Source organism: Nansenia antarctica (assembly GCF_963989245.1).
Source record: "Nansenia antarctica genome assembly, chromosome: 1".
NCBI classification, from domain to species: Eukaryota; Metazoa; Chordata; class Actinopteri; order Argentiniformes; family Microstomatidae; genus Nansenia; species Nansenia antarctica.
Genome location: NC_137674.1, coordinates 66,078,653 through 66,103,270, shown reverse-complemented (window position 1 = coordinate 66,103,270; position 24,618 = coordinate 66,078,653). Strand labels below are relative to the sequence as shown.

At 40.1% G+C, this 24,618-nt stretch overlaps 1 protein-coding gene across 5 annotated transcripts in view; it reads right to left on the bottom strand.

Moving 5' to 3' along the window:
* The window catches only part of LOC308167035 (choline/ethanolamine transporter flvcr2b-like), a 33,725-nt gene that overhangs the window by 3,607 nt on the left and 5,500 nt on the right, over positions 1-24,618 (bottom strand). Inside the window, exons 2-10 of one of the 5 annotated variants that reach the window (XR_013937698.1) lie at positions 22,998-23,139; positions 20,492-20,632; positions 19,638-19,705; positions 16,131-16,234; positions 13,759-13,869; positions 6,730-6,835; positions 6,183-6,294; positions 3,724-3,779; positions 252-1,673 (exon numbers count right to left, since the gene is read on the bottom strand). Coding sequence is in view for 3 of the 5 variants with exons in the window: in XM_080541380.1 (XP_080397506.1) it covers positions 1,560-1,673; positions 3,724-3,779; positions 6,183-6,294; positions 6,730-6,835; positions 13,759-13,869; positions 16,131-16,234; positions 19,638-19,705; positions 20,492-20,632; positions 22,998-23,139 (954 nt within the window). In the remaining 2 variants the exon portion in view is untranslated. Of the gene's footprint in view, positions 1-11; positions 1,674-3,723; positions 3,780-6,182; positions 6,295-6,729; positions 6,836-13,758; positions 13,870-16,130; positions 16,235-19,637; positions 19,706-20,491; positions 20,633-22,997; positions 23,140-24,618 lie in introns of those variants that run through there. The other 4 variants (XR_013937699.1, XM_080541380.1, XM_080541381.1 and 1 more) reach the window with 4 other exon arrangements.

Below are 24,618 nucleotides of genomic sequence, written 5' to 3'. Positions count from 1 at the left end.
CAATCATCAAAATCATATTAACACCACAAATTGCATCAACGATCAATGAAACCATGTTTCCCCAATAACAGCGTTCCCTGTAATACTACATGTGCCGATGGCACTTGTTCTTATCAAAGGTTTTATTTACAATGACTGATAAATGACTTCAATGTAATGTAAATGTTTACATACTCTCTCAATTAACAAATATAACTCATATTGTACTAACATCAACATATTGAACAATATTTAAGTCAAAAGTATTTTACCATTATAGCTTGGAAGTCACTCCAGAAAACAAAGCAAAATTAGTACAAAATACATGCAAACCAACTTTTTTAGCATCTATGCTACAACATAGCAGATTAATAACTATACCACATAGTAGGCTTACAAACACACTGTATATCAATGTAGATGCACCACAAAACAATGAGTTATCAACAGCTATCAAAGCTCGTCACATACAGTGGCTGTAGAAAGTCAACACATCTCTTAACTTTTCCAACATTTTGTTGTGTTATAGACAACGTTTTAAATTGATTAAATAAATAAAACTTGGCATCAATCCACACACAATACCCTATAATGACAAAGTGAAAATACGTTTTTAGAACTTCCTGCAAATTCATTAAAATTGAAAAGAATGTAAATACCTCATGTGCAAAAGTGCACACCCTTTGCTATGACACTCCTAAAATTAGCTAAAAAGCAAAAATGTCATTAACAAATCACTCAATAAGTTGAATTGACTTCTTAATGCAACGATAATAGTTTATGTAATTTTGGAATCAATATCTTTGTTTTTATAGGGTCTCTGACTTGCATAGGAATGATGCCATTTATTTAATCAAATTTAAATTGAGTCTATAACAACATGTGGAACAAGTGAAGGGGTGTGTTGACTTTCTATAGCCACTGTACTCATAAAATAATAACAGTTCTATCAAATATGGTAGGGATGTGGATAACTCAAACTTATCTGAAGCTTGTGCAAACTACATGACAGAACAAAAATAAAAAATGGGGTATTTCAAGAGGTGGGGAAGTAGGATCGACAAGTCAGCAAGCCAACTTTTGTCAACTTTTTTTACCTCCTAAAAGTGGCAAATAGAATACTATCCACAACATGTTTGAAAAAGGATCCGCTTTATACATTATTTCCTTGCTAACATACATTTGTCTTATCAAGAATGATGTTTGGTACTTTGATACACAACATGAACAATCGAGTCTTCATATCCCTGGTTTAAAGTTTTGCCTAAATCGGCTATTGAGACGCATAATGACCCTCTTTGTGAAATGATCCCTCAGCTAGTGCTTTATTGCACTGTGCAAGTGAAAGCTACTGTATATATAATAGTCAAGTCGATAAGAGTAATTTTGTGGGGTTGTGAGATCAGGTGAACTTGAAGAGGGATAAAGAGTGGAATAGAAGGGGGTGGATTAACTAATCGGGTTAAGTGTGTTAGGAGAATCATGGAAAGTGTGTGGTGATTGTGGGTGGCTGATAGTGCCCCTACCTTGGCCTGTCTGTGAGTTGAGCTAAGAGGGTAGGGGGGATTGAGGGGGAGGGGTTAATGATCAGTCTGGAGAGGACCCTGCGGTGGGTCGATTAGGGCTGTGGCCCCGTAGTCCTGCCCCGAGATCAGCCCGTCTGCCTGGAACAACAGCTTGGAGTCACACAAGGTCTAAGGGTGGGGTCAGAGGCCAAGGGGGTTGAGGTCAAGAATGACCCTCTCTTCTTGCCCCGGGGCCCAAAAACATGACTGGACCCTCTGGTAACATTGCTTTAGCTCATGGCAAACTTTCTGACATGTTCATCTAACCCAGAATTATCTACACTGTTTACTTACAATGGTTACAACCTTGTTTTGTACTAAATATTACTGCACTGTCAGTTATAGCTCAGCACCGAAGACAGGAGGATGTGCGTTATTTTTTCTCTAAATACAATGGAGGGGAACCATAACAGTATGCCCCAGGTGGGGTTATCTATTTTCTATATCAAATAGGCCCTCTCTTCCACCATTTTTATTCTAAAAACAAAAAGCTGACAACTACTGGGATCATTTAAAAAAGTATGGAATTAGGAATAGCTAGGCTAGATGGGTTATTAAGACAGTTAACAGAACAAAGTAAATGAAATAGCCCTCTAGACTAGGCAAGCATAGCATTAACAGGTGGCTGGCTAGTGGAGTTAGTAACACTCCATTTTGCAAACTCAAAGTCACTTATTGAGGAAAATGGTTGCTTACTGTAGAAAACAGCACTCTCGCTTTATACCAGCCTATCTACCTTTTAAAGCATAGTGTCTTCCCTTCTTCTCCATGAACAATGTTACCAGAGAAAGGACAAGCAAATACCACACAAGATTCAATGGTACAACAGCAACATGCAATCTCAATGAAATACTGATTAGTGGAAAGGAATCACATATCACACATTTGAAAAATAAATAATTGGGGAAACACCAATCAACATAGGATACATTGGGAAGGTAGGATAAACTAGGAAGCCGTGAAGACATAGAGACTACTAAGATACTTTTTTGTGGTTGGTAACAGTATCTATGTTGAAAGGTTTATTCTCTATTTAGCTTTGATTTCTGTGGTAAGGATTACATATTACCTGTACCTGTAGAATAAAGCCACTTTAAGTGGTGCTTAAGCCCTTACTGTAAAAGGCTACTTATGCTAGACACACCAACACCCAGTGTGGTAACACTTTAGTTACTGGGGGGTTTATCTGGAGTAAATATTATTCCCTAGATAAGCCTCAAATGACACAAAACATTTTGATAACACTGAATACCTTTTCGTCATTTCCATGTGACCCACAGTAAGCCATAACTGATAAGACCTTAAACCAACATTTGACCACTTAAATGTTCCTTAAGAGAGGTAATAGAGCCTTCCAAAACACCACAGCCGTAAGCAGGCAGTCGACAGAGGACACCAAAGAGTTGCCATGCAGCACAAGAAGGGTTATTTTTGGAATGACATAAAGACTAAGATGACTTTGGGTACCGCACACAGACATACATGGACACACAAACAGGTGGTCTGCAATGCACCTCTCTCAAAGAGCATATGCTACTAATACACAATTAGATAAGACTTTTACATTTGTAAGTTTTAATAAAGGAGACATAAACCAAGTCTCTAATAAATACCTATTTTGTTGAATGTGTGCAAACTGTGAGAGGGGATATTGCAATGAGTTTTTTTTACTTATTATTTAATATGCTATGAGAGTCCACACTGTATGTCACAAACTTCAGAATGTAAACAAAACTGTAGACTCCTTATTTTGGAGACATGCATCAGCATTACAATTACTACTGGAGCAAAAGAGAGATGGAAGCAGTTCCTAATTCCTAACAGTCAAAATGACAACTAAAAGTTACTATAGTTATTTCACTGGTACACTTGTAATTTGGGACGAAACAGTCCACATGTTTAATGTTAATTAGCTACCAGTTCAACTCACTCTCCAAGAGTGAGACTGTGGTGTCTCTTGTTATGTTGACATTATGTAGTGTATGATGTATGAACTTTCATAGTGTATTAGTTTGTTGTAGGAAATGGACCACAGCGTATGTTGAGGGTGATCTGCCCTCCCAGGCTGCTATTTGAGTATCACTGGTGCACTCCCACAGACACATCCATTACCACCAAGCCTTCCACCCTCAGCACCCATGTCTGTCCCCATGCAGGTGCTCCTTCACACTTTACTTACTGCAGCTTTGGCCAACTGGTTGGCCTTCTGCCTCCGCAAGTCAGACTTGATGAAGCCTTTAAGGGAGAAGAGGGACATGAGATGTCAGGGAGACATTTTGGTGCTGGAATGCAACACATAATGACATTTCAGAGGTTTCCATAACAGTTTGTTAACAGGACACCTATGAATATATCTGCACAGTTAAGTGAGTTACATTCTATACGTTTATGTGAAGATACTGTATGACATGTTGGGGCTCGTCTTGATAGAAATGGACATGACAAGTTCAACCTAACCCTAACCCTAACAAACAGTGACACATTTTGGTGGTGGAATACAATGCATGAAATCTCCGCAGACAATTCCATTTAGAATTTAACATCATGGTACCTACAGTATAGATCTGCACTATAACTATTTAGTGAAGTTTATTTCTATATGTTTATGTGAAGACATTACTTATTAAGGTAGTCTTGTTGATAGGAAAAATAGCATGGAGGAATATTCTCTCTTGCAACAGAAGTGAGGGAGAGTATCCACTAGGGGGCAGTCATACACAGAGACATCATACAGTGCAGTCGTATGAGTCCTGAAAAATATGCAACATGATAGAAGACACAGAGGCATTGGACAATGTTATGTGCACATCAGGAAAAATATTCGATGTTGAGCAGCGTAGTGTTATTGACATTTCAAAACTCTACACAAGTGTCAATAGTCAAGTTTAATTTTCAATAAGTAATCATATAATAAAAACATGTAAAAACATTTAAAGCTTTTTTTGGGACAGTCCCACTCATATTGAAAGATACACAGGAAAGTAAGGAGAAGAGGGCAGGAAAGAAAAGTAAGGAGAAGAGGGCATGTCAGCAGGGCATGGGCCAGACTCGAACCTTTGCCAACATGGGCATATGCGTGCACTGAAGACCATTGTGCCAGGCCACTGGACCACCCCAGGCCATAAAGTAAGTGTCTTTGAGTGTTAGGGTCAACACCTAACCCTTGAGAAATGGGGTCAATTGCATTTAAAATGAAGAGGTCAATTGAAGAGATTAACTCAAGATTGGAAAGGTAAAAAAAAAAAATATATTGGATTGCAATTTCAAAGAGGGGAAAGAGTGTACATATGTCTCCATGTTATTTTAAGCTTCAAAATTTAAGGAGTAACATATTGCTCCATAAATTACTCAATGGACCGTGTACTAAGTGGTGTTGAGTAACCTATGTCTGGTGAGAAGCCAAGTGAGGCATGGTCCATGGAGTATGACCTCTCTTCACTGTGAGAAGAGTGCCATGACTGTCATCTAGATAATTTAATTTTAATTTTGCCATTTAGCAGACGCTTTTAATCCAAAGCGACTTACAATTACGAATTGCAGGGACATTCCCCCTGGAGTAACTGAGGGCTAAGTGCCTTACTCAAGGGCACACTAGTAGTGGTGTGGTTTCAGGCGGGATTTGAACTCACAACCTTCCGATCACAAGTCCAACTCACTATCCACTAGACTAGATAATGTACACATCATTTCAGCTAGTGCTTGAATCATGTGCCTCTGCAATCAACTTCCTTAAATGTGATGCATTCATCTGTAGTTTATTAACAAAGGCCAAGCGGGTGCTATGAATCTTAATTATTTTTAGATGGTGGAAGAAAAAAAAAATGATTACAGTTACAGTAAACCCTATTTTGCCCAATCTAATCAATCTTAGTAAATGGGGACACATCACATTTTCAAACAACCCCTGCCCTTGACAACAAACAACAAAATCTGTGTGGTTAAATGTCGGTAATGGAAATGAACAATGGTTTAGTGTAACAACGTTGATATAGTTCAATGTTATGGAGCCCCTAACAAGGTAGAGGGAAAAAAGAAGAAAAGAAACCCCTAATCCGTGCCCAAATTACCTCAATTTCCGGAATGCACATCCATTATCTTTGTCCAATGTGGTTATTTTAGCACATTCATGTTTGTGTTTGTGTAGTGCTGGTGACTGATTAATAGGACCATAGGACCATTAGTTAATTAATTAGTTTAAATGAATGCAGATAGCCCAGTGTGCGGCATCTGTGGTGGGCCACCGTGGATGCTTTGGTGTCGGACACGTGTTACGCATCATAATCAACGTGACATATGTCTATGGTTCTTAATATAATAAAAAACAATGGTTATGGTGCATAAACTTGTTGTTTATTGATAGTTTACCATAGTTAGTTAGTTTACCGTTAAACCGATAGTTTACCGTTAAACCCACAAGTGTATTTTGTAAAAGCAACACAACTGCAGCCCTGCCACATGAAGGGATGGACTAGACATAACTGTTGCCTTTAGTAATATATTGGATTGCTAAACCGTTTGCACGGATCAGGTTGTCCCAAAAAAATTAATCTACCTGACCTGTTAGGGGCTGCGTACAAAGTTACACAATAACCATGACAATAACCATTTCCAAGAGTGAAGAAATAGTGAAGTCTCTACCTGTCAATACTGTGCCGATGAGAAGGAAGACACAGAGAAAGATGTTGCCAGCCAGCGTACCAAAGTTATCAATGATCTTTCCCTGGCAGATGGTGAATATAATCCCAAACACCTGGAGATAGAAATATAGATTTAAAGTGATGAGAACAAAGAGACAACACAGGCAAATACACATTTTATTCCTGCTCACACAGACAGAAAATGTATATAAAAAATACACACACACATTGTCATGACGATGTCTGGTAAGTTAACCTTACTGTGAAGAGCCGGGAAGACAATAACGCTGAATCTAATCTAATCTATACAGTATATTTCCCTTTGATATGATAATCTTAGATATGCCAACGGCATGGGCTGTGTGAGTGGTCCTCATGTTTACCTGTGCTGAGCAGTGAGAGGTCCTCATGTTTACCTGTGCTAAACAGTGAGTGGTCCACATGTTTACCTGTATTAAACAGTGAGTGGTCCACATATTTACCTGTGCTAAACAGTGAGTGCTCCTCGTGTTTACCTGTGCTAAACAGTGAGTGCTCCGCATTTTTACCTGTGCTGAGCAGTTGAGAAGGCCTGAGGAGGTGCCCTCTGACTCCGGGTACGTCAGCTCCACAGCAAACTCAAACCCCAGAGGCAGGTAGCCTGTCATAAAGAACCTGGACACACACACACACAATCAGAAGGAAAATTGAAAGAAAATAGAAAAACCAGAAGGAAAATACCTCTTTTTTTATATAACCTCTATTCATACATCTGTATAGACCATGCTGTACATAGCTACCTTAACTGTGCATAGCTTACTACTATCCTCTCCTGTACATACCTGTATATACTTGCCATACTGTACCCATCCCTATCATGTTTATATCACTATTTGCACTACTGGCTGGATGATTAACTGCATTATGTTGTACTTGTACTCTGCAATGACAATAAAGTTGAATCTAATCTAATCTAAAAAGGGGGACAGACAGTAGTACAATATCAAAACAACAGGGAATAATAGGACTGAGAGACAAACATCTAGGACAGAGAGCATATGGTATTTTTTTAGAAGCTTACCGCAAGGGTATTTAAAAAAACAACAACCTTGTATTAACATGATATATGGGCATGCAGCTAATGGGGATCTTTTTTTATTATTATTATTATTATTATTATTATTATTAATTATTATAATATAATTAATAATAATGATAATAATAATAATAATAGTCACTCATCAAGTTGAATTGAGTCTGCAAAGTAAATAGTTCATGTGATTTCAGAATGAATATATTTTGTTTTTATAGTCTTTGGTTTGCATAGGAATCAGTTACACACTGTGCGGATTAGGATGTCACTACCAACTCATCATCACATTTCAGAATGTTCTCTTGAGGGGCTGAAACCTTAACTACTTAAGTGGCTGGCAGCTCCTCACTTCAACAAAGTACATTGAAAGTCACATGAGTACCAAAACCATGTGATTCTGAGATATCTCTGATCTCAGATTTACACAAAGCTGCCTATCTCAAGTATTCTACTTGGAAATGTTTTATAAAATGAACACTGAATTGATTTAAGGTATAATTGGTGAGAGTTCCAATATTTGAGAATCAACCAAACAGCATACAGTGGGAATACTCCCAATATTCTGTACATTGATTTAGTAATTACTAATGTTGGATTATTCTTTCTGATGATAGAAATAATAATAATAATAATAATAATAATAATAATATATATTTTAAACTCCCCAGTCCCTGCTGGTGACAAACATACCCATAACATGATGCAGCTACCACTATTCTTCACACAAGGGGTGGTGTGGAAACACGGAAACACAAGGAATGGTGCAATGCATCTGCTGTATTTGCAGTAAACTCAATGCTTTGTAGTAAAACCAAATAAACACTTGAATTCATTGTTGCAAATCCAATAATGAAAGTGAGTATTTTTGGCCACTTGGTTATGGACCAATTTTGTAGAGTGACTGAGATGATGTTGTCCCATAGACTCTGCTTTTTCCTCTCTGCCATTAAACTTTGTAGAAATGTTTACTTTTGGTGGCCTGAAATAGGGGGACTACGTATGAAATGAAATTGATTGAATATTGTAAGGGATTTTTTAACATGTACCGTATGTATGGTAGAATGTGATGTAGTCTGCATAGTCTGTCTGTAATGGGAACTTTCCATGGGAGCTTTATGAAGGCTTCCGTGGGATTGTTTGTGAGTTTGTGACCCTGAATTGGGGCCTTGTGTTCACAAACAGTGATGGCGTGCAGGCTCATTATCACTGTTATGTCTATGTTGACATTATACCAAGTGTGTTCTTGTGAAAGTCAGTTTCAGTCTCTGAAAGGCTTCCCATTGTTATATTGAGTCTCATTGAAATCCACAACAATATAGAGCCAAAGAAGAAAAAATGTGCCACTGTCCCATTACTGTATATCTACGGCTATGCTTCATAGTACACTTTGTTGAATCACGTGTTACAGACGTTTCCATGCCAATGCCGCAGGCTTTCTCCTGAAAGACACTCTCCTTCCACACTGAAGCTGCAACCTCTCCCCTGAGGTGTCGCCAGCTACCCTGATGAAGATGGGTTGATGGTCTTCATCATCATACAAATGTTAAATTCGAATAACCTCTAAGATCATTGTCAAAAAACGCTGAGGACCATCAATGTATGATCCGTAGACGCGTCTGCGACGGTGTGCAGTAATTAACAGCCAGAAATTACAGGCAACATGAAATGCTTGAGTATTAAAAACATATATAAGTTATGCTAGGCTAGATCGGTATACAGTATAGAGTGCAGTTTAGACAATACATTATCACATTTCACACTCCACACCCCAGGCAGTTGCCAGGATCCAGGGTGGGCATGGCGATGGCGTAGTGTAAGAGTAGAACGAGCATTCAGATCTTTATCATCACCCCTGGTGAGTTGCGGACGTGAACTAGTCTAGCACAGAACCATGAAGGTGGTTTCATGATATCAGTTGGTCAATCAGTAACTGTAGCAGTAATTGTTTCACTGTAAACACATAATTCATTAGGTCGAATATTCCCCATGTACCAAGATACTGTAGGCTAGTATCTTGCCTTCGCATACACTGTACGGGTACAACGAGCTTAGAGTAGAGTGCCAGTTCTAAAGGGCAAAATTCCCTGTCCTAGTAATACAGTGAGATGAGCAGATTGGGTGGTGCAACAGTTACAACAACAGTTAGGTAACATAATGCTTGAATGACCGGCCAATATTAACCAGATCTTGAATGACCTCCTAATGTTAATCCCAGGTGAGGAACGTTGCACATTCCCAGGACACATAGTCTGTTATTTCACATAATGCTAGAATGACCTCTGTCGTTACGCATAGAGTACAGTAGACATTAATGGCTGATGGATGACTCTGCTGTCTGGGGTCTAAATGCTAAATGGACCGACTTATATAGCGCCTTATTCCAAAGCACTTTACAACGGCCTCTCATTCACCCATTCACACACACATTCACACACCAATGGCGGCAAGCTACCATGCAAAGCGCCGGCCCGCTCATTGGGAGCAATTTGGGGTTCCGTGTCTTGCCCAAGGAGACCTTGACATGTGGCCAGCCGGGGTTCAAACCACCGATCTGCCAACCTTGCGGCATTTGATTTTGCCTAGCAGGGAGGTGAGTGATTTCCCTTTGTTTTATTTTCCCCTTCCACCCTGCCACAGACCTCCCTTCCACCCTGCCACATACCTCCCTTCCACCCTGCCACATACCTCCCTTCCACCCTGCCACAGACCTCCCTTCCACCCTGCCACATACCTCCCTTCCACCCTGCCACAGACCTCCCTTCCACCCTGCCACAGACCTCCCTTCCACCCTGCCACATACCTCCCTTCCACCCTGCCACATACCTCCCTTCCACCCTGCCACATACCTCCCTTCCACCCTGCCACAGACCTCCCTTCCACCCTGCCACAGACCTCCCTTCCACCCTGCCACAGACCTCCATTCCACCCTGCCACATACCTCCCTTCCACCCTGCCACATACCTCCCTTCCACCCTGCCACATACCTCCCTTCCACCCTGCCACATACCTCCCTTCTACCCTGCCACATACCTCCCTTCTACCCTGCCACATACCTCCCTTCCACCCTGCCACATACCTGACAACCTAAGGTAGTAGGCAGTGCCGGTTGGTTTACTTAGTCGTTTTGTTTACTGTGCATCGGCATGAGGGCTTATTATTAAAACATTAACCTTTTATTCAAGAACTCTAGGGTCAAAGATATATATATATATATATATATATATATATATATATATATATATATATATGTTCCCCCAATCACAAGCATTGTCAACAAATCTTTTAGGCAATGTGTGTTTCCAAAAGGATGGAAATCAGCTTTAGTAACACCCATCTTTAAATCAGGCGATCCAGCTGATCTTACCAACTATCGGCCCATCAGTATCCTCCCAGCTGTCTCTAAAATAGCTGAGAAATGTATTGCAGAGCAACTTACTACACACCTCAACAACTCACCTTATCAGCTACATCCTATGCAGTTCGGCTTTAGAGCTAAGCATTCCACTGACACAGCCAACTGCTTCTTCATAGAGAATGTTAAGTTTAAAATGGATAAAGAGGGTGTAGTAGGAGCGATTTCTTGATCTCAGAAAGGCATTCGATACTGTTAATCACAATGTCCTAATAAAAAAATTGTCTGATTTCAACTTTTCTCCAGAGTCTCTGACACTGATGAAATCCTACCTTGAAGGGAGAACCCAGTTTGTTAGAGTGGGTGATGACAGATCATCTACTCTGAGCTATGATGTAGGAGTACCCCAGGGTTCTATTTTAGGACCTTTATTATTCAGTTTGTATATCAATGATCTGCCTAATGTCTGCAATGGCTGTGATATTCAAATGTATGCAGACGACACAGCGATTTATGTGCATGCAAGAAACAAAGAGCAGGCTGCACTTACTTCCACAATGATAAATGTAACCAAATGGCTTTTCCTGCCTTCACCTGAATGTCAAAAAGACAGTTTGTATGTTTTTCACAAAGAGAGCTAGCAAATCACCTGAGTCAGATGTATATGTCGCTGGTGAGAGGCTTCAGGTAGTCTCTGTATTTAAATATTTAGGAATGTTCCTTGATTCTAATCTCTCTTTCAAAAAACAGGTAAAAAAAATCTGTTCAAATTCTACATAAACAGGCTTTAAAAGTGCTGGATAAAAAAACCAAGAGCTACCATCACTGCAGTATACTCACCAAACACAATCTTTTGAGTTGGGACAACCTTATTACATTTTCTGATACATGTCTTGTTTTCAAAGTTTTTCATGGACTGGCCCCACCTTCACTAAACAAAATACTCAAAGTAGCAGGCACACTAGATCTGTCTCGAGAGGTGATTGTGTTATTCCACATAGGACAAGCTCCTTTAGCCAGTCCGCATTTTCAGTGAAAGCGGCACACTTCTGGAATGCTTTGCCATTACATATACGCAATAGTAAAACGTACAACACGTTCAAGCACAATCTTAAAGACTGGCGTATTGCTAATCAGTTGTGTGAGCACTAATTACAATGTTATTCTCAATGTTCCATGTAAATCCTGGTACTTGTTCCTTTTACTCTGCACTTGTTATATATATGCCCTGTATTTGTTATATATATATATATATATATATGCCCTGTATCTCTTAAATTTAGATGTAGTTCATTGTTGTAATGTATGTCTTACATGCTTTTACATGCTTTTTCTGAAAATAATATTGTATATAATGTCTAGTAGGCCTAGTTAGTTAATGAGAGCCTATTGCTATACTGCTCTGATAAATTGGCCACGGGGACAACAGTTGAAAAGTAGCAATTTGGCTAACACTGACTCATTTACCAACTGGTTTATTAATGTGTACTGTCCCTGGTCAACAAATAAATAAATAATAAATAAATAAATAAATATACGCCATGTCAGTGACGCCATGTCCATTTTCTTATGTTGTGGCTTGGTATATGTGTAGGCTACGGCTTTTTGAGCAGCACTATGGTTTAGTCCCTCTTGGTTTCTTGGGACACTTTCAGCCACAACACAAGCTTAAATGTATTACCATTTTCATGTGACATGAGTGTCCTGACTGAACAATGGATATGGGAGAGAACCTGTATTTATTTTATTTCACCAGTTACAGAGGTACAGACACTTATCTCACCTAGATTAATTGTTATTGGCTAAGAATATGCTCATATGCTCATATGCTAATAACAGTATGTTAAGAACATCTTATGCAGATTATTTGGTGGTTTTGCCCCGTTTGACAGCCCTAATTATAATATTTGGTATGAGCAGTTGCCTCAATTACACTTTCTGACTACCTCACTAAAATAACTTGCATGAGATGGTGTTCCATCTCCTACTTCCACATATCCATATCTTCCCTACTTCACATGTTTGTGTAATGCTTTGGTTTAATATTGTCTCACATTTCTCTTCCATCGTCTCTATAAGGTTTGTATTAGACCAGGAGTGGGTTAACTATGGACCGCAGGCCAACCGTTTTCATGCGGCCCGGCATGAATAATAATTTAAAAAAAAGTAATATGGCCCGTTACAAAATAGTCTATACAAATAAATTGCACTGTAAGCACATTGGACTTCTTAGTTTCAACACTAGATGTCGCTACCACCACCGACAAGTACAGGAAAATGCAACATCACTTATTGAGGGAACTGCTGTTCCTTCATCAGTGAGTTATCAAATAGTATTTGACATGTTTACAACACCAATTACTTAATGAATTGAATCAATCAAATTTAAGTTTGTTTATATTTAACCTTTTTGATGTGCTAATAAGCACATTTAATTGATTGATTGAGAATGTTTATTTTGGTCCCCTATGCAATTCACAATACAGATATAAAAAAGAAATGTACACAGTCACAATTCATAACACTAGGACCAAAAAGGTGTAGGCTGAAGCCGTGGCTTATTGCGCCTGCCCTTGTTACATGTATGCATGTCCCCCCATGAATGCATAATCAAAACATTGAAACTTTTATAAACAAAATTTCACTTACGCATGTCAACAAAAAGTAAAAACAAGAGTTTTATTGCATTAATTTAAATTTAAGATACAGAAATGCCTACTGTAATGTGTGGACACATCAACTACTAATAAATTAGTAATAAACTACTGTAATGACAACAGCTAAACTGTTCAGCAGTGTTGTATAGTTATTTTTGTTAAGAAATGAATTTCCGATGGCACAGGGGTTTTCTGGTCGAAAAACACAGTTTTTCTTGCAGTGTAACTGGTTAACAACTGCCGTGGTTAATATTGTTTGGCCTGCGACTTCCACTCGTCGTCTCTGTAAATGAGGGGAACCTCAGTGGACTTTCGAGTTTAAATAAAGGTTGAATTAATATTTTTTATGTGGACCACCACCAAAAAGGTTTGCCCATCACTGCATTAGAAAGTGTAATCACATAGTGTTTGCTGAACCACCCTGCTGTTTGCACTTCAATTGTAAGGGATATCTATACAGTATGAGTCAATGCACATGTTAGAGAAATGGACTTACCCAAGAGCCCCGGCAGTGATGAACACCACCCAGAGGTGACCGAGGCTGAGGGTGAAGGCGTAGACCAGCATCCCCACGAACGACATGAGGTAGACGGCTAGCGTGGTCTGTCTGGAGGACACACGGACACACCAACATGTCACAAACAGAACCAATCACCAGTTTAGAGTTTTGTGGAATATAATGGAATATTGGTGCTGTTGATACATCCACATAATCAGGCCTATCTGGGGTGCATCACTTAAAGTAACCCAAAACATTGAAATGGAAGCCATCAACAGCTATCAGCTAATTTGGGTGGAGCTCCAAGGGGAATTGTTCTGTGAACTTTGGAAACCACTACACTAATACCAGCATAAGCTCAAGCTTGTGGAATAATCCTTTTAAAGTCAAACTACAATAGTAGGAATTGAGCCAAAAAGACACAGTAAAGAAAATTCTAGTCAAATTATCACTACTTTCTCCTGAAGAGGTCACCAATTTAAACATTGCTTTAAAATAATTATTGTGAATAAGTACACTTTATGTGGCTCTACCTTGCAGGTCATATATATATATATATATATATATATATACCATAAGGTCATATACACTGCAACTGTACAAGCCAGGAGTCTATTGCAATGGCTGGCTATACACGTCCTTGCATATACGCTGTAGACACGACACGGTTTTAAATTGGGGTATACAGTTATTAAAAAGCATACAAGTATAAAAGAGAAGAAAAAAAAACGTCAAGGATAACACACGAACGCCAGAGGCTTATTTCCACTGTGGTCCTCTACATTTACATTTACATTTAAATTTTTGGCATTTAGCAGACGCCTTATTCCAAAGCGACTTACAATTAATAAATTTGACTAAGCAAGTGAATCATCAATCCACCAGTCGTAGCAGGAAGAGTAATCTAGCTCAAGCCCGGGGCCATTGGCAGTCTCCGTGATAGAAGGAACAAAAATATATCTATATTTTTTTTTAATGTTTGTATGCTGTACAGTATGTTGATGTTAAAAGATGATGTGCACATTGTAAGCATTCCTCCAAGACCTGACAACTCTCACAGGGATGAGTCACTGGGGAAAGCAGAGCACTTTGGAGTGGGTGGGTGTGTGTGGGGGGGGTGTCTGTGAACACATGGCCAGTGACCCCATGGGGTGGGTGCGACAGCCGGAGTAAGAGATATCAGCTAGCTGCACCTTGACAAACAAAGCTAGGCCTCGGGACACAGCCAGCAGGAGACAAAACATCCAACAAACACAAACAAACACAAACCATTCATGCAGCTCGGTCATGCAGCTCGGAAACAACAACAAACAAAGCCCACTTAAAAGAAAATTCAAAATGTGTCACTTCATGAAAAACAACATCAAACACAAATTCTGCGTGAGGTCGATGGTTCACCATCGAAGACTTAGGCCTTTTAAGACTTAGGCCTACACTTGTTTTTTCAGGTGTTGGCACTGTTGCAAATAGTGAACCATCTTGTTATGGTGGCTTTCACATTTACAAGTAGTTTGTGTATTTACTGCCTTATTTTGGTTACTTTTGACAAGTAAGATTGCTCTTTCCGCACTCAGGTGTGCACCGAAAAGCTGCACCGGTGGTGGTCTCAGCTCTGTTCCATACGAATCAGGATTGGTCTCCAGTCTGGTGAGAATGCAAACCGGCCCAAACACAGGAGCTCTAACAGAGGTGCAGACTAGAGCTGCTGCTGCTGAGGCCAGTCTTGATGAGGATTCATCAGAATCTGATTTTTATACGTTTTTGCATGATAATCACAGTAAGCCACTTTGCTTTGATGTCTTTTCAGAGAAACAATATCAATTTATGCAATATGAGCATCCAGTTTATAATTAGCTTTTTCTCGCATAGATCAACATATGTATTGGTTTGGGAGAAGCAAGCTAGGGACATCTTTATATGCTTTGTAGGACAAGATTGATGCATGATTTACTCACCAATTTATTTCCATTGAATAGCTGGCATGCATGAACATGGTTGTTTTCATCAAGGCAAGGCAAGGCAAGGCAAGTTTATTTGTATAGCAAATAATAATAATATAATATAATAGTAATATATGAAGTAAATAGAACATTTAATAAGATAATAGTTAATGGATAAAATACATTGATAGAAGTGTTTGTGTTTAATCATAACTGCTGCAAAACATGACGGTTTTTAGCTTAGATTTAAATATGTTTAGGGTTTGGGCATCAATTGTAGTTGACTTGGCAAAGTGAAAAGAAACAACTGAAATAAACAAAAAACATCAGACTCTTATTAGAACTTTAGCAAACAAACTAGATGTGAAAGTGCCCTAAGTGAATGTCCTGCTCCAGTCTTGAGTATCTACATATTTTGTAATGTCTTACTTGTATGTTTTGGTTCTGTCAAGCCAGATCCCGCATATCAACGAACCAAGCATGCCTGCGATGACGATGGTGAGGCCAATCCTCCCAGCATTCACCTCTTCACCCTGGTTCAAAAACAGAGCATGGCAGAAAGAAGTCATGAGTCATGAAAATAAAACAAACATTGGTACTTGGAAAAAGGTTTAAATGGACATGAGAAACACTTGATCTTATTGGCAAGACAGTTTTTAAGGGTGCAGCTTCCAAACCCATTACCATACTATGGGCCCTATTATGCACTTCTTAACTTGCCGTCTTAAGTGTTAATTAAGACGCACCGCCAGGTTAAGACCTACCCCCACCCTTATTATGCGCTTCATACGCGCTACTGCTATTATGCAGGTGTCGATAGGCGCCCACACATAAGACGTAAAACTCCCGTGCATATATTGCTCATTGTGGGAGTGTTCATATGTTAATGAAGTGCACTAGGCGCCCCTGCTATTATGCGATCTGACTTTGCTCCTATCGCTAAGAAGTGGTTTGAAAAGTTCTTAAGTTTAGACTTCATGCACGTTTTGAAACACGAGCGCGCCTCCGCGGTTTGCGCATGCATGTGGGCACACATGAACACGCACGTGGCTCCACGGCAAGACGTCAATTACGGTCACAGTATAAATGCTTTATTTCAGAAGGGAGAGGCAGAGAAGCGCGCTGACCTCCTTCTCAGGACTTCCATAATAGCATAGCGCTAATGACTCAACGCAGCCGGTTCTTAAAGGGAATGGCACCTGGCACGCTGATTGGGTTGATTGAGAAGACGCCCAAAACACACCCATGACTAATTTCTTTGCTTAGCGCCGGGTTTTAGGCGCCCACTACAGCACGCATAATAGCAAAGTGGCCTTAACCACGCCTCCACGTCGTAAGTTTAGATCTACCGCCTCGTCTTATTGATGAAGTGCATAATAGGGCCCTATAAGTCACACTTTTTTTTCATAGTTTGGCTGGTCCTGCGACTTATAGTCAGGTGCGACTTATATATCAAAATATATAGAATTTCATACTGACTGACATGAACCAAGGAGTAAACATTACCGTCTACAGCCGAGAGAGGGCGCTCTGGTGACAATTATATGCTGCTCCTGTACCACTGAAACATTAACGGGAGTTTGGTGAACTATCTTACCGGTAAGTTGCTTGTTGGACTCGCTGGCTTGTTGTGTTAATTTTGCCTATTCAGCCTCCCAGGTATATTCTTTATGCTATTGTGTAGCTGAATAACTGTTAATGTGTTACATTAACATACCGGACACCTATTCAGCCTGTTGTTCTGTGTGCTATTGTGTAGTTGAATAACTTGCCTTTCCAGATTAAATGTCTGTTCTTGGTCTGGGATTTTGTGAAATAAATTTCTAAATAAATGCGACTTATAGTCCAGTGCGACTTAGGGGTGTTCTCACTAGAACATTTGCTTCACTTGAAACTGAGTTTAGGATAAAGTTCGCTTTGCTCTGCGTCGGATGCTCCGCTTGAAAAGGGTGGTTTCGCTTCGGTTAGAAACGACGCATCCATCACTTTGCTTCGCTTCGCTTTTGGGGAGAACGCTGCCCGAGGCAGTCCATAGGAAAACAACAGCGCACGCATGTTGATCTGGATAAGAGAGGGACGAACGGGCAATTTTCTATTTTTCCAATCAACTACCACGTCTGTTGCTTCGATTGCGTATGCTACTTCGTTTACATGAAGGTCTGTGAGAACACAAATCAGAGAAATAATTTATGCAACAATGTTGCGAACTCATCCACTTGCTCCGGGTCTCGATTCGGACTTTCATGTGAGAACATGACCTTATATATGTTTTTTTCTTCTTCATGACGCATTTTTTGACTGATGCGATTTATATCCGAAAATACTGTAATTTAAGGGTAGGAGTGGCAGCCTCTATGCAAAGCCTCTTTCAAAGAAAGCCACTTAACAGAGCTCTAGTTGCGTTGCTCAGGGAAACAGTGCGAGAAAGATGTGATTGGTCCTAGCAACATTTCTATCAGTCACGCATATCTACTATTGCGTGGTAATTAGGCCGAAAAGTAATCCCCACGTGGGACTGGCGCAATAATCTTTGTCTCTCACAAATCGTAGTGTAAATCAAGGGAGTTGAATGTCTCCTCAATATAACATCTCTTGTCTAGATACAGTAGGTGATGATGGAGATTATGGTTGTTTATCAGACCCACAGCACCCTGCAGCAGGGGTTGGGTGAATTCCTTTTTAAAAAAATGTTTTAGGGCATTTCTGCGTTAATGGGATAGAGACAGTAGAGATTGACAGGAAGGATGTGTGAGAGAGAGAGAGGAGGGATGACATGCAGGATATGAGTCGAGCCAATTACGTGGCTCACGCCACCAAGCTCCCCCACGGCTTTGCAGTCTCAAGGATAGTGAGTGCGTCAGAACCATGGGCAGACACACAACCCCCTGCTGACACCCCCCCTCCACATACAAACCTCCAGAGCAGCCAAAAGCCACAGTGTCACAGATGTTTAGTTTAGTTTAGTTTAGTTTATTTATTTAGCACTCAAGAAATTGTGCAAGGAGGGAACGAAGCCCAGAAGGCTTGTACAGAGTTCCACTCCACGTCCATATCATTGTTTCAAATGAAAATCAAGGGACACTTACTGCACGTCAATAGGAGAAAAGAAACCACAAACAAAATCATATCCATCGGGCAGAAAGGTAGGATAGCACATACAAACACACAAGACAAAAACAAAACAAACAAAAATAACTGAAAATAGATACAAGGATAGTAAGATTAGTAAAAAAATAAACATAGATTTCCATCTAGCCCACCCCTCAACGGGAAAAGCACTACAATATAAAATAAACAGCTTATAACGAGATTAAATATTTTTTCAACTGCTTTTTGAAAGCCGATCGAGGTGTTGATCTCAGTGGCGAGCTCAAGGTGTTCCAGATTTTCGGACCTCTATAACAAATGTTAAATTGGTGGCTAGAAGTTCGACAGAAAGGTAAGTGGAGGTCATTATTGAATCTTGTTGGATAAGAGTGGATGTCAGATGAGAAAATAAAGAAACTATGGAAAGTAGAAGGAAGATCTTGCTTGTTGTTGATGAATTTGTGTATGAATAAGCATGTTTGCAAAATATTCAGTTTATTGATGGGTAATAATGAATATTTCCTAAATGGTGGTGGAGACGGTTCGAATCTGTTAGAGTGAGAGATCATCCTAAGGAACCTCTTCTGGATAACAAGTAATTTGTTGAGGTATGAAGGATAAGTAGCAGCCCAGACTATATTACAGTAAGGGTGTTAGGGGGTGAACACAACATAGATTTGACTTGAGTTATAACCCTTTCATCACCCTTTATCTTTCATGATTTTTCCAATATCCGAATAAAATATTTGCATTGAGATCAAAATGAAATATGCTCCCAGCTCCTTTTCAAAGTCTGACCCTGTGTTTCACTTCCCACATACTGTAGAGCAAAGAGTGGACAGGACTTACAGGGTAGTGCTCGATGATCATGCGGTTGAGCAGAGTGCCAACAGCATAGAAGCAACCTACGTTCAGTCCTGTGGGAGAAACACAGTGTGAGGTGTACAGCCAATTGGGTTTTAGCTTTCTCAGAGAGCAGCCAATGACTAGACACTATACAGCACTGCTACATAGTTAATACAATATTGATAGGGGCAAATGGGGCCTGTGAGCATGAGTCAGGAGAAAGGCAGCGGTTCCGTTTCAAACCAGGCCAGGGGAACGCACGCACGTATGCACACACAAATGCAAAGCCTAGAATCAATAGGAGACATTGAGAGCTCTCTTATGACTGCACACACTATGTGATAACACACCTGATGAACCAGAAACCTTACAATTGATAAACATCCATTTCTGTTAATGATTGGGAGAGTTATCAGGGACCTTTATCCCCTCTGGCAAAGGCCAATACACGTGTTACTATATCATAAATAATGCACACAAATGTATGAGATACAGTATCACTTTTCCTTGTGTATCTGTTTGGGAGTGGCTAATAGTTTGCTTGCCAGCAAAGATGCAAAAATGCACCTGTGAGGCAGTGTGAAAATTGCCCACACTTGGCAATTGACCAATGCTTCTTCACAAGAGTCCCACAGTTTTCAGTGTGTGTTTGACCAGAATATAAAGAAGATGCATTTGTCCATTTGAGAAAGAAAACTGGTCTGAAGGGAGATAACATTTTCAGTCAGTACTGTCAATGTCAGTACAGTATAATAATTGAAGTAAAAACATTACTACTGTGAAACTTCCAGCCAGTTGGAATGGGTTACACACTGGCCATGGCTAAATATTGATGATAATGATAGGGGTGGACAAACCATAGGTGAGGATAAGAAGGTTGAAGGGCCTGTTGCGGAGCAGCCGGAGGATGGAGGCTGTGTAGGAGTACTGCTCTGGAGGGATGTTGCGAGCTGTAGCCTGGGCCTGGGTGGGCGGAAGCTCAGGGCGCTCTTGGAAAACTGGTGAAGGAGATATGGACAGCACATCAGACATTCTGTCAAACAATTACAGTTTTGGCCAATTTAGAACCAAGGAAAAGTCTGCACAAGCAGATCTCCCTGTTTCTTTCTGGTGATCTACATGCTATCTGTGGTCAAAGCACAGCAAAAGGCCAGGGGGGGCCTCATTTAGAAATATTGCATTGGCGCAGAAGGAGAAAATAGGCGAGCCTCTGATTCTCTAGCTCGCTTGCCGCAGCAGCCAGCGTGATCATGCAGGCTGTATGGCTGCTCTATCCCGTTACCATGGGCGCCGAAATGAAACTCACACTCGCCGCTGAGGTTCACACGAGGTTGACGCAGCCAGTTTTGGCCCTTAGCCTCCCATGAGAAGTCTAAGTGTAAAGTTAAAAAAATAGCTCCAACTTGCCTCCCTTGCAGTATCAGCCAATAGTTTTCGTCTGTCACTCAACTCTACATGTGTCAGAACAGGACCATGTCACTCAGGCAGCAGCCTAGATAACCAAGTTTAGTTAATCTATGCTACTAAGTAGGTTAACATGGTTTTGGTTAACCATGGTTGACTAACATGGTTTTCCCCTCCTTCCTGTCGGAGTTAGCCTAGGCTAAGTGGTAAGTTATTCACAGTTGTTTGTCACTGTTTTATACTTGTATATGGCTTGTGTATGGCTTGTTTTGTGTTGCAGCCTAATGCTTCCTCGCTACTTTTCTGGATGGCTTTCTGCCCATTGTATGGGTCAGCAGCATGACCATTCAGAACAGCCACTTTAGTTGCTCCTTATTTATGTCCTAAAGTACTTGGGACCTAACAGATTATATCAACATTCATACAGATAAAACTCAACCGGAACTAGCCAGCAACCAAAAGTGAGAACAGAACTTTGTCTACAATGCTGACTCATAGGTCCGTTCCAGGGCATGAGTCAGGCCCCCCAAGATGGCTCAGCAAAACACTCATAGTACATTACACTATAGCATCCTGTGAGGCTGACGACCAGTTGGTATGAGGTCACCGGGTAGAGTAAGCAAGAAGGACATGGGGCAGAGGAACAGTCATGGGGAAGATCTGAGGGACTTTTCAAGGGAAGTTTTGTCCATACCTAAATTTAAGAAATGAGAATTTCAAACTCATCATTGCCCCATCATTTAAATGTATTTATTAAAATTTTTATACACTATTCTTGTTGTTCAATTAGGAGGCTTATTATTGATTTGCCACAACAATGTTAAATATCAGGAGTAAGTCACACAAGCAAGTCTCAAGCCTTAACTTTCAAGTTTCAAGCAAGTTACTGTGGTGAGAATCAAGCAAGTCAAGTCGAGTCACTTATTTGTACCAAGGCTTTGAATGGCACTACTATGGAATGTCTTTACAAATGTCCTTTTGTCTTTCAGAATGCTCATCAGATCGACCTTCCCCCACAGGACAATGGGTGTGTTCATCCGCTCTGCTTCCTCTCAACTCGTGACCTGGCCCAGTGACACGTCTGAGAGTGTCGCACACTCATGACATTGCATGCTGTAAACCACTTCTAAAAGTGACAGCTCCAAATCTGACCGTCTGTTCCTTCTTTATCATGACAACATTTCTGCATGTTTGTGCTTATTAAAAAGGAGAGAGAGAGAGAGAGAGAGAGAGAGAGAGAGAGAGAGAGAGATTCAGTGAGGAAAGTGAAAGTAAGTGAGAGAAGGGATGGTCAGTGTTTAGAATGCGAGAGTAGTCTGAGTAGTTCGCCCACTTTCCAGGATATTTTCCAATGCACTTCAATGACAGTCATTCTTCAATCTATCCTTGAGTGAACTTTGGGGTATTTGAGCAGTTATGCAGGTCTGCTCTTTCTCTCTCCTTCAGAATGCTGTCTCTTGTCAGGAGACCAAAGCTACGTAAATTACAGCTGTCACCTCTGGCTGCTGGAAATGGAATCATCTGTGTACCATACAAAAATGCACAGGCATACAAACCCAACACACAGAGCTATTTTTACACAGACACTTGTCAAGGGAAGTAGAAGCCTGGAAGGGGAAGAAGAGAAGCCTGAAACAGCATTAGCTAAGACTTAGATCACAATCCTAAATCAATGACCCACTAAATATCACTTCCTCCAGTCTATTGTGTTTATAATACACTTTATTTGTCAGGTCTCATATCCTATGTTTTAATATGTTACTGTTGTTTTATCTCGACCAAGTATTACTTTTTATTTAATTACGTTTTTTTTTATTGTTGTAAGTCGCTTTGGACAAAGGCGTCTGCTAAATGCCCTAAATGTAAAATTTAAATGTTCCACATCCTCAGGTGTAATGACACAGGAATACAACCTCAAATGACTCATTGTGGGTTACACACGCATAGTAAACACCTTACCGAAGACAACCAGAATGAAGAGCACGGTGGCCACCCCTGCTGTTATGTAGAACATGATGCTGATGTGATGGGCCAGCTCGTCCATGTCTTCCACATTGGGCACAAGAATAGGCGGCACCAGGAACCCGATGGCAATGCCCAACTGTAAGTCAGGGAACATGTTACATCGTTGGTTAATACAAGCTAGAGATAATAAGGGTGACCACAAACCTTATTCAGGTTATCACTATTGTGTTTTAAGTTTCAAGTTTATTTGCCATTACATCACATACAAGTATACAAGGCGGGGGGACGGTCAGTTTAACAGTCTGATTGCCTGAGGGTAGAAGCTATTCTACTCCTATACTCTCAACACATTCAAGACCAGACTCAAGACGCATCTGTTCGGACTAGCCTTCATGCAGCATGGCATGGGTCCTGACTGACATTGTCCTCCATGGCTGCCTTTGTTTGTTGTGTTTCTCTTCGTTGTTGAGTTTGAGAAAGACGCTTTTAAATAAAATCTATTCTTATTCTTCTTATTATTATTATTATTATTATTATTATCATTATTATTATCATTATCATTATTATTATTATTATTATTATTAATAATAGTAATATTATTATTGTTATTATTATTATTATTATTATTAGTAGTAGTAGTAGTAGTAGTAGTAGTAGTAGTAGTAGTAGTAGTAGTAGTAGTAGTAGTAGTAGTAGTAGTAGTATGGAACCTGTTGGTCCAGGTTATGTGTACAGATTGTGTGCTCCTTATGGTATCTTCTGTAAATATTAATACAAATGAATAGAATTGCTCCTCTAATGTTTGATCATTTTCTTGTAAGAAAATGGCAAGACGCATCATTCACCCAAGTTGTGTCAAAATTGTCCCAGTGGTGTCAGCGATAAAGCGCATTACATACGAACGGACAGAATTTTGTGACATACAAACGGATAGAAACTGATCCATTAGTCCCCTTCCCCATTTAATTGTGGGGGACATAAAAGCAAGAAACTAAATCTAGGTCAGGACTCCTATGGTCCCCATTTCGGTGACCTGTTGGCCTAGCAGACAGCTGCTAGATTCCCAGCAAAGAGGCTCAAGAAACTAGCCTAGTTGGAATGCTTCAGACAATATTTTCTCACCTTCAAAACATTTGAACTTTCGATAAAAAATGTTGACAATGTTTGGCTTTTACAAAGCCATTGGAGTTTCCAGGTAGCTGGACACAACAAAACAAGAGGTTGAATAAACAATAAGACATTTGTTGATTTGTGGTTCTGTCAAGCTGCGAGACACATTCAATAGAACTGACATAAATGGATACATGGATCAATTGCCTTTGACACTCAGGGTACAAAGGAACATTTTACATTGTGACGAAAAAATAAATGCGGTATTGCAGGCTGGCTTCATAATTTTTGCATATTCCTTTGCCATTATAGCAAGAATACATAGTTTCAGTTATTTTATAAGCTGCAGACAACCATTATGAAGCTGTGATTCTATGTAGCCCTATTGACATTCGGACTCATCTATGTGTGTGCAGGTGCTGCACAGTGAAATCAAATCAGTAATATAATAATAGCCTAAAATACTTTGTGGGCATGACACTTGCCTGGACATTGGTAGTTAAAA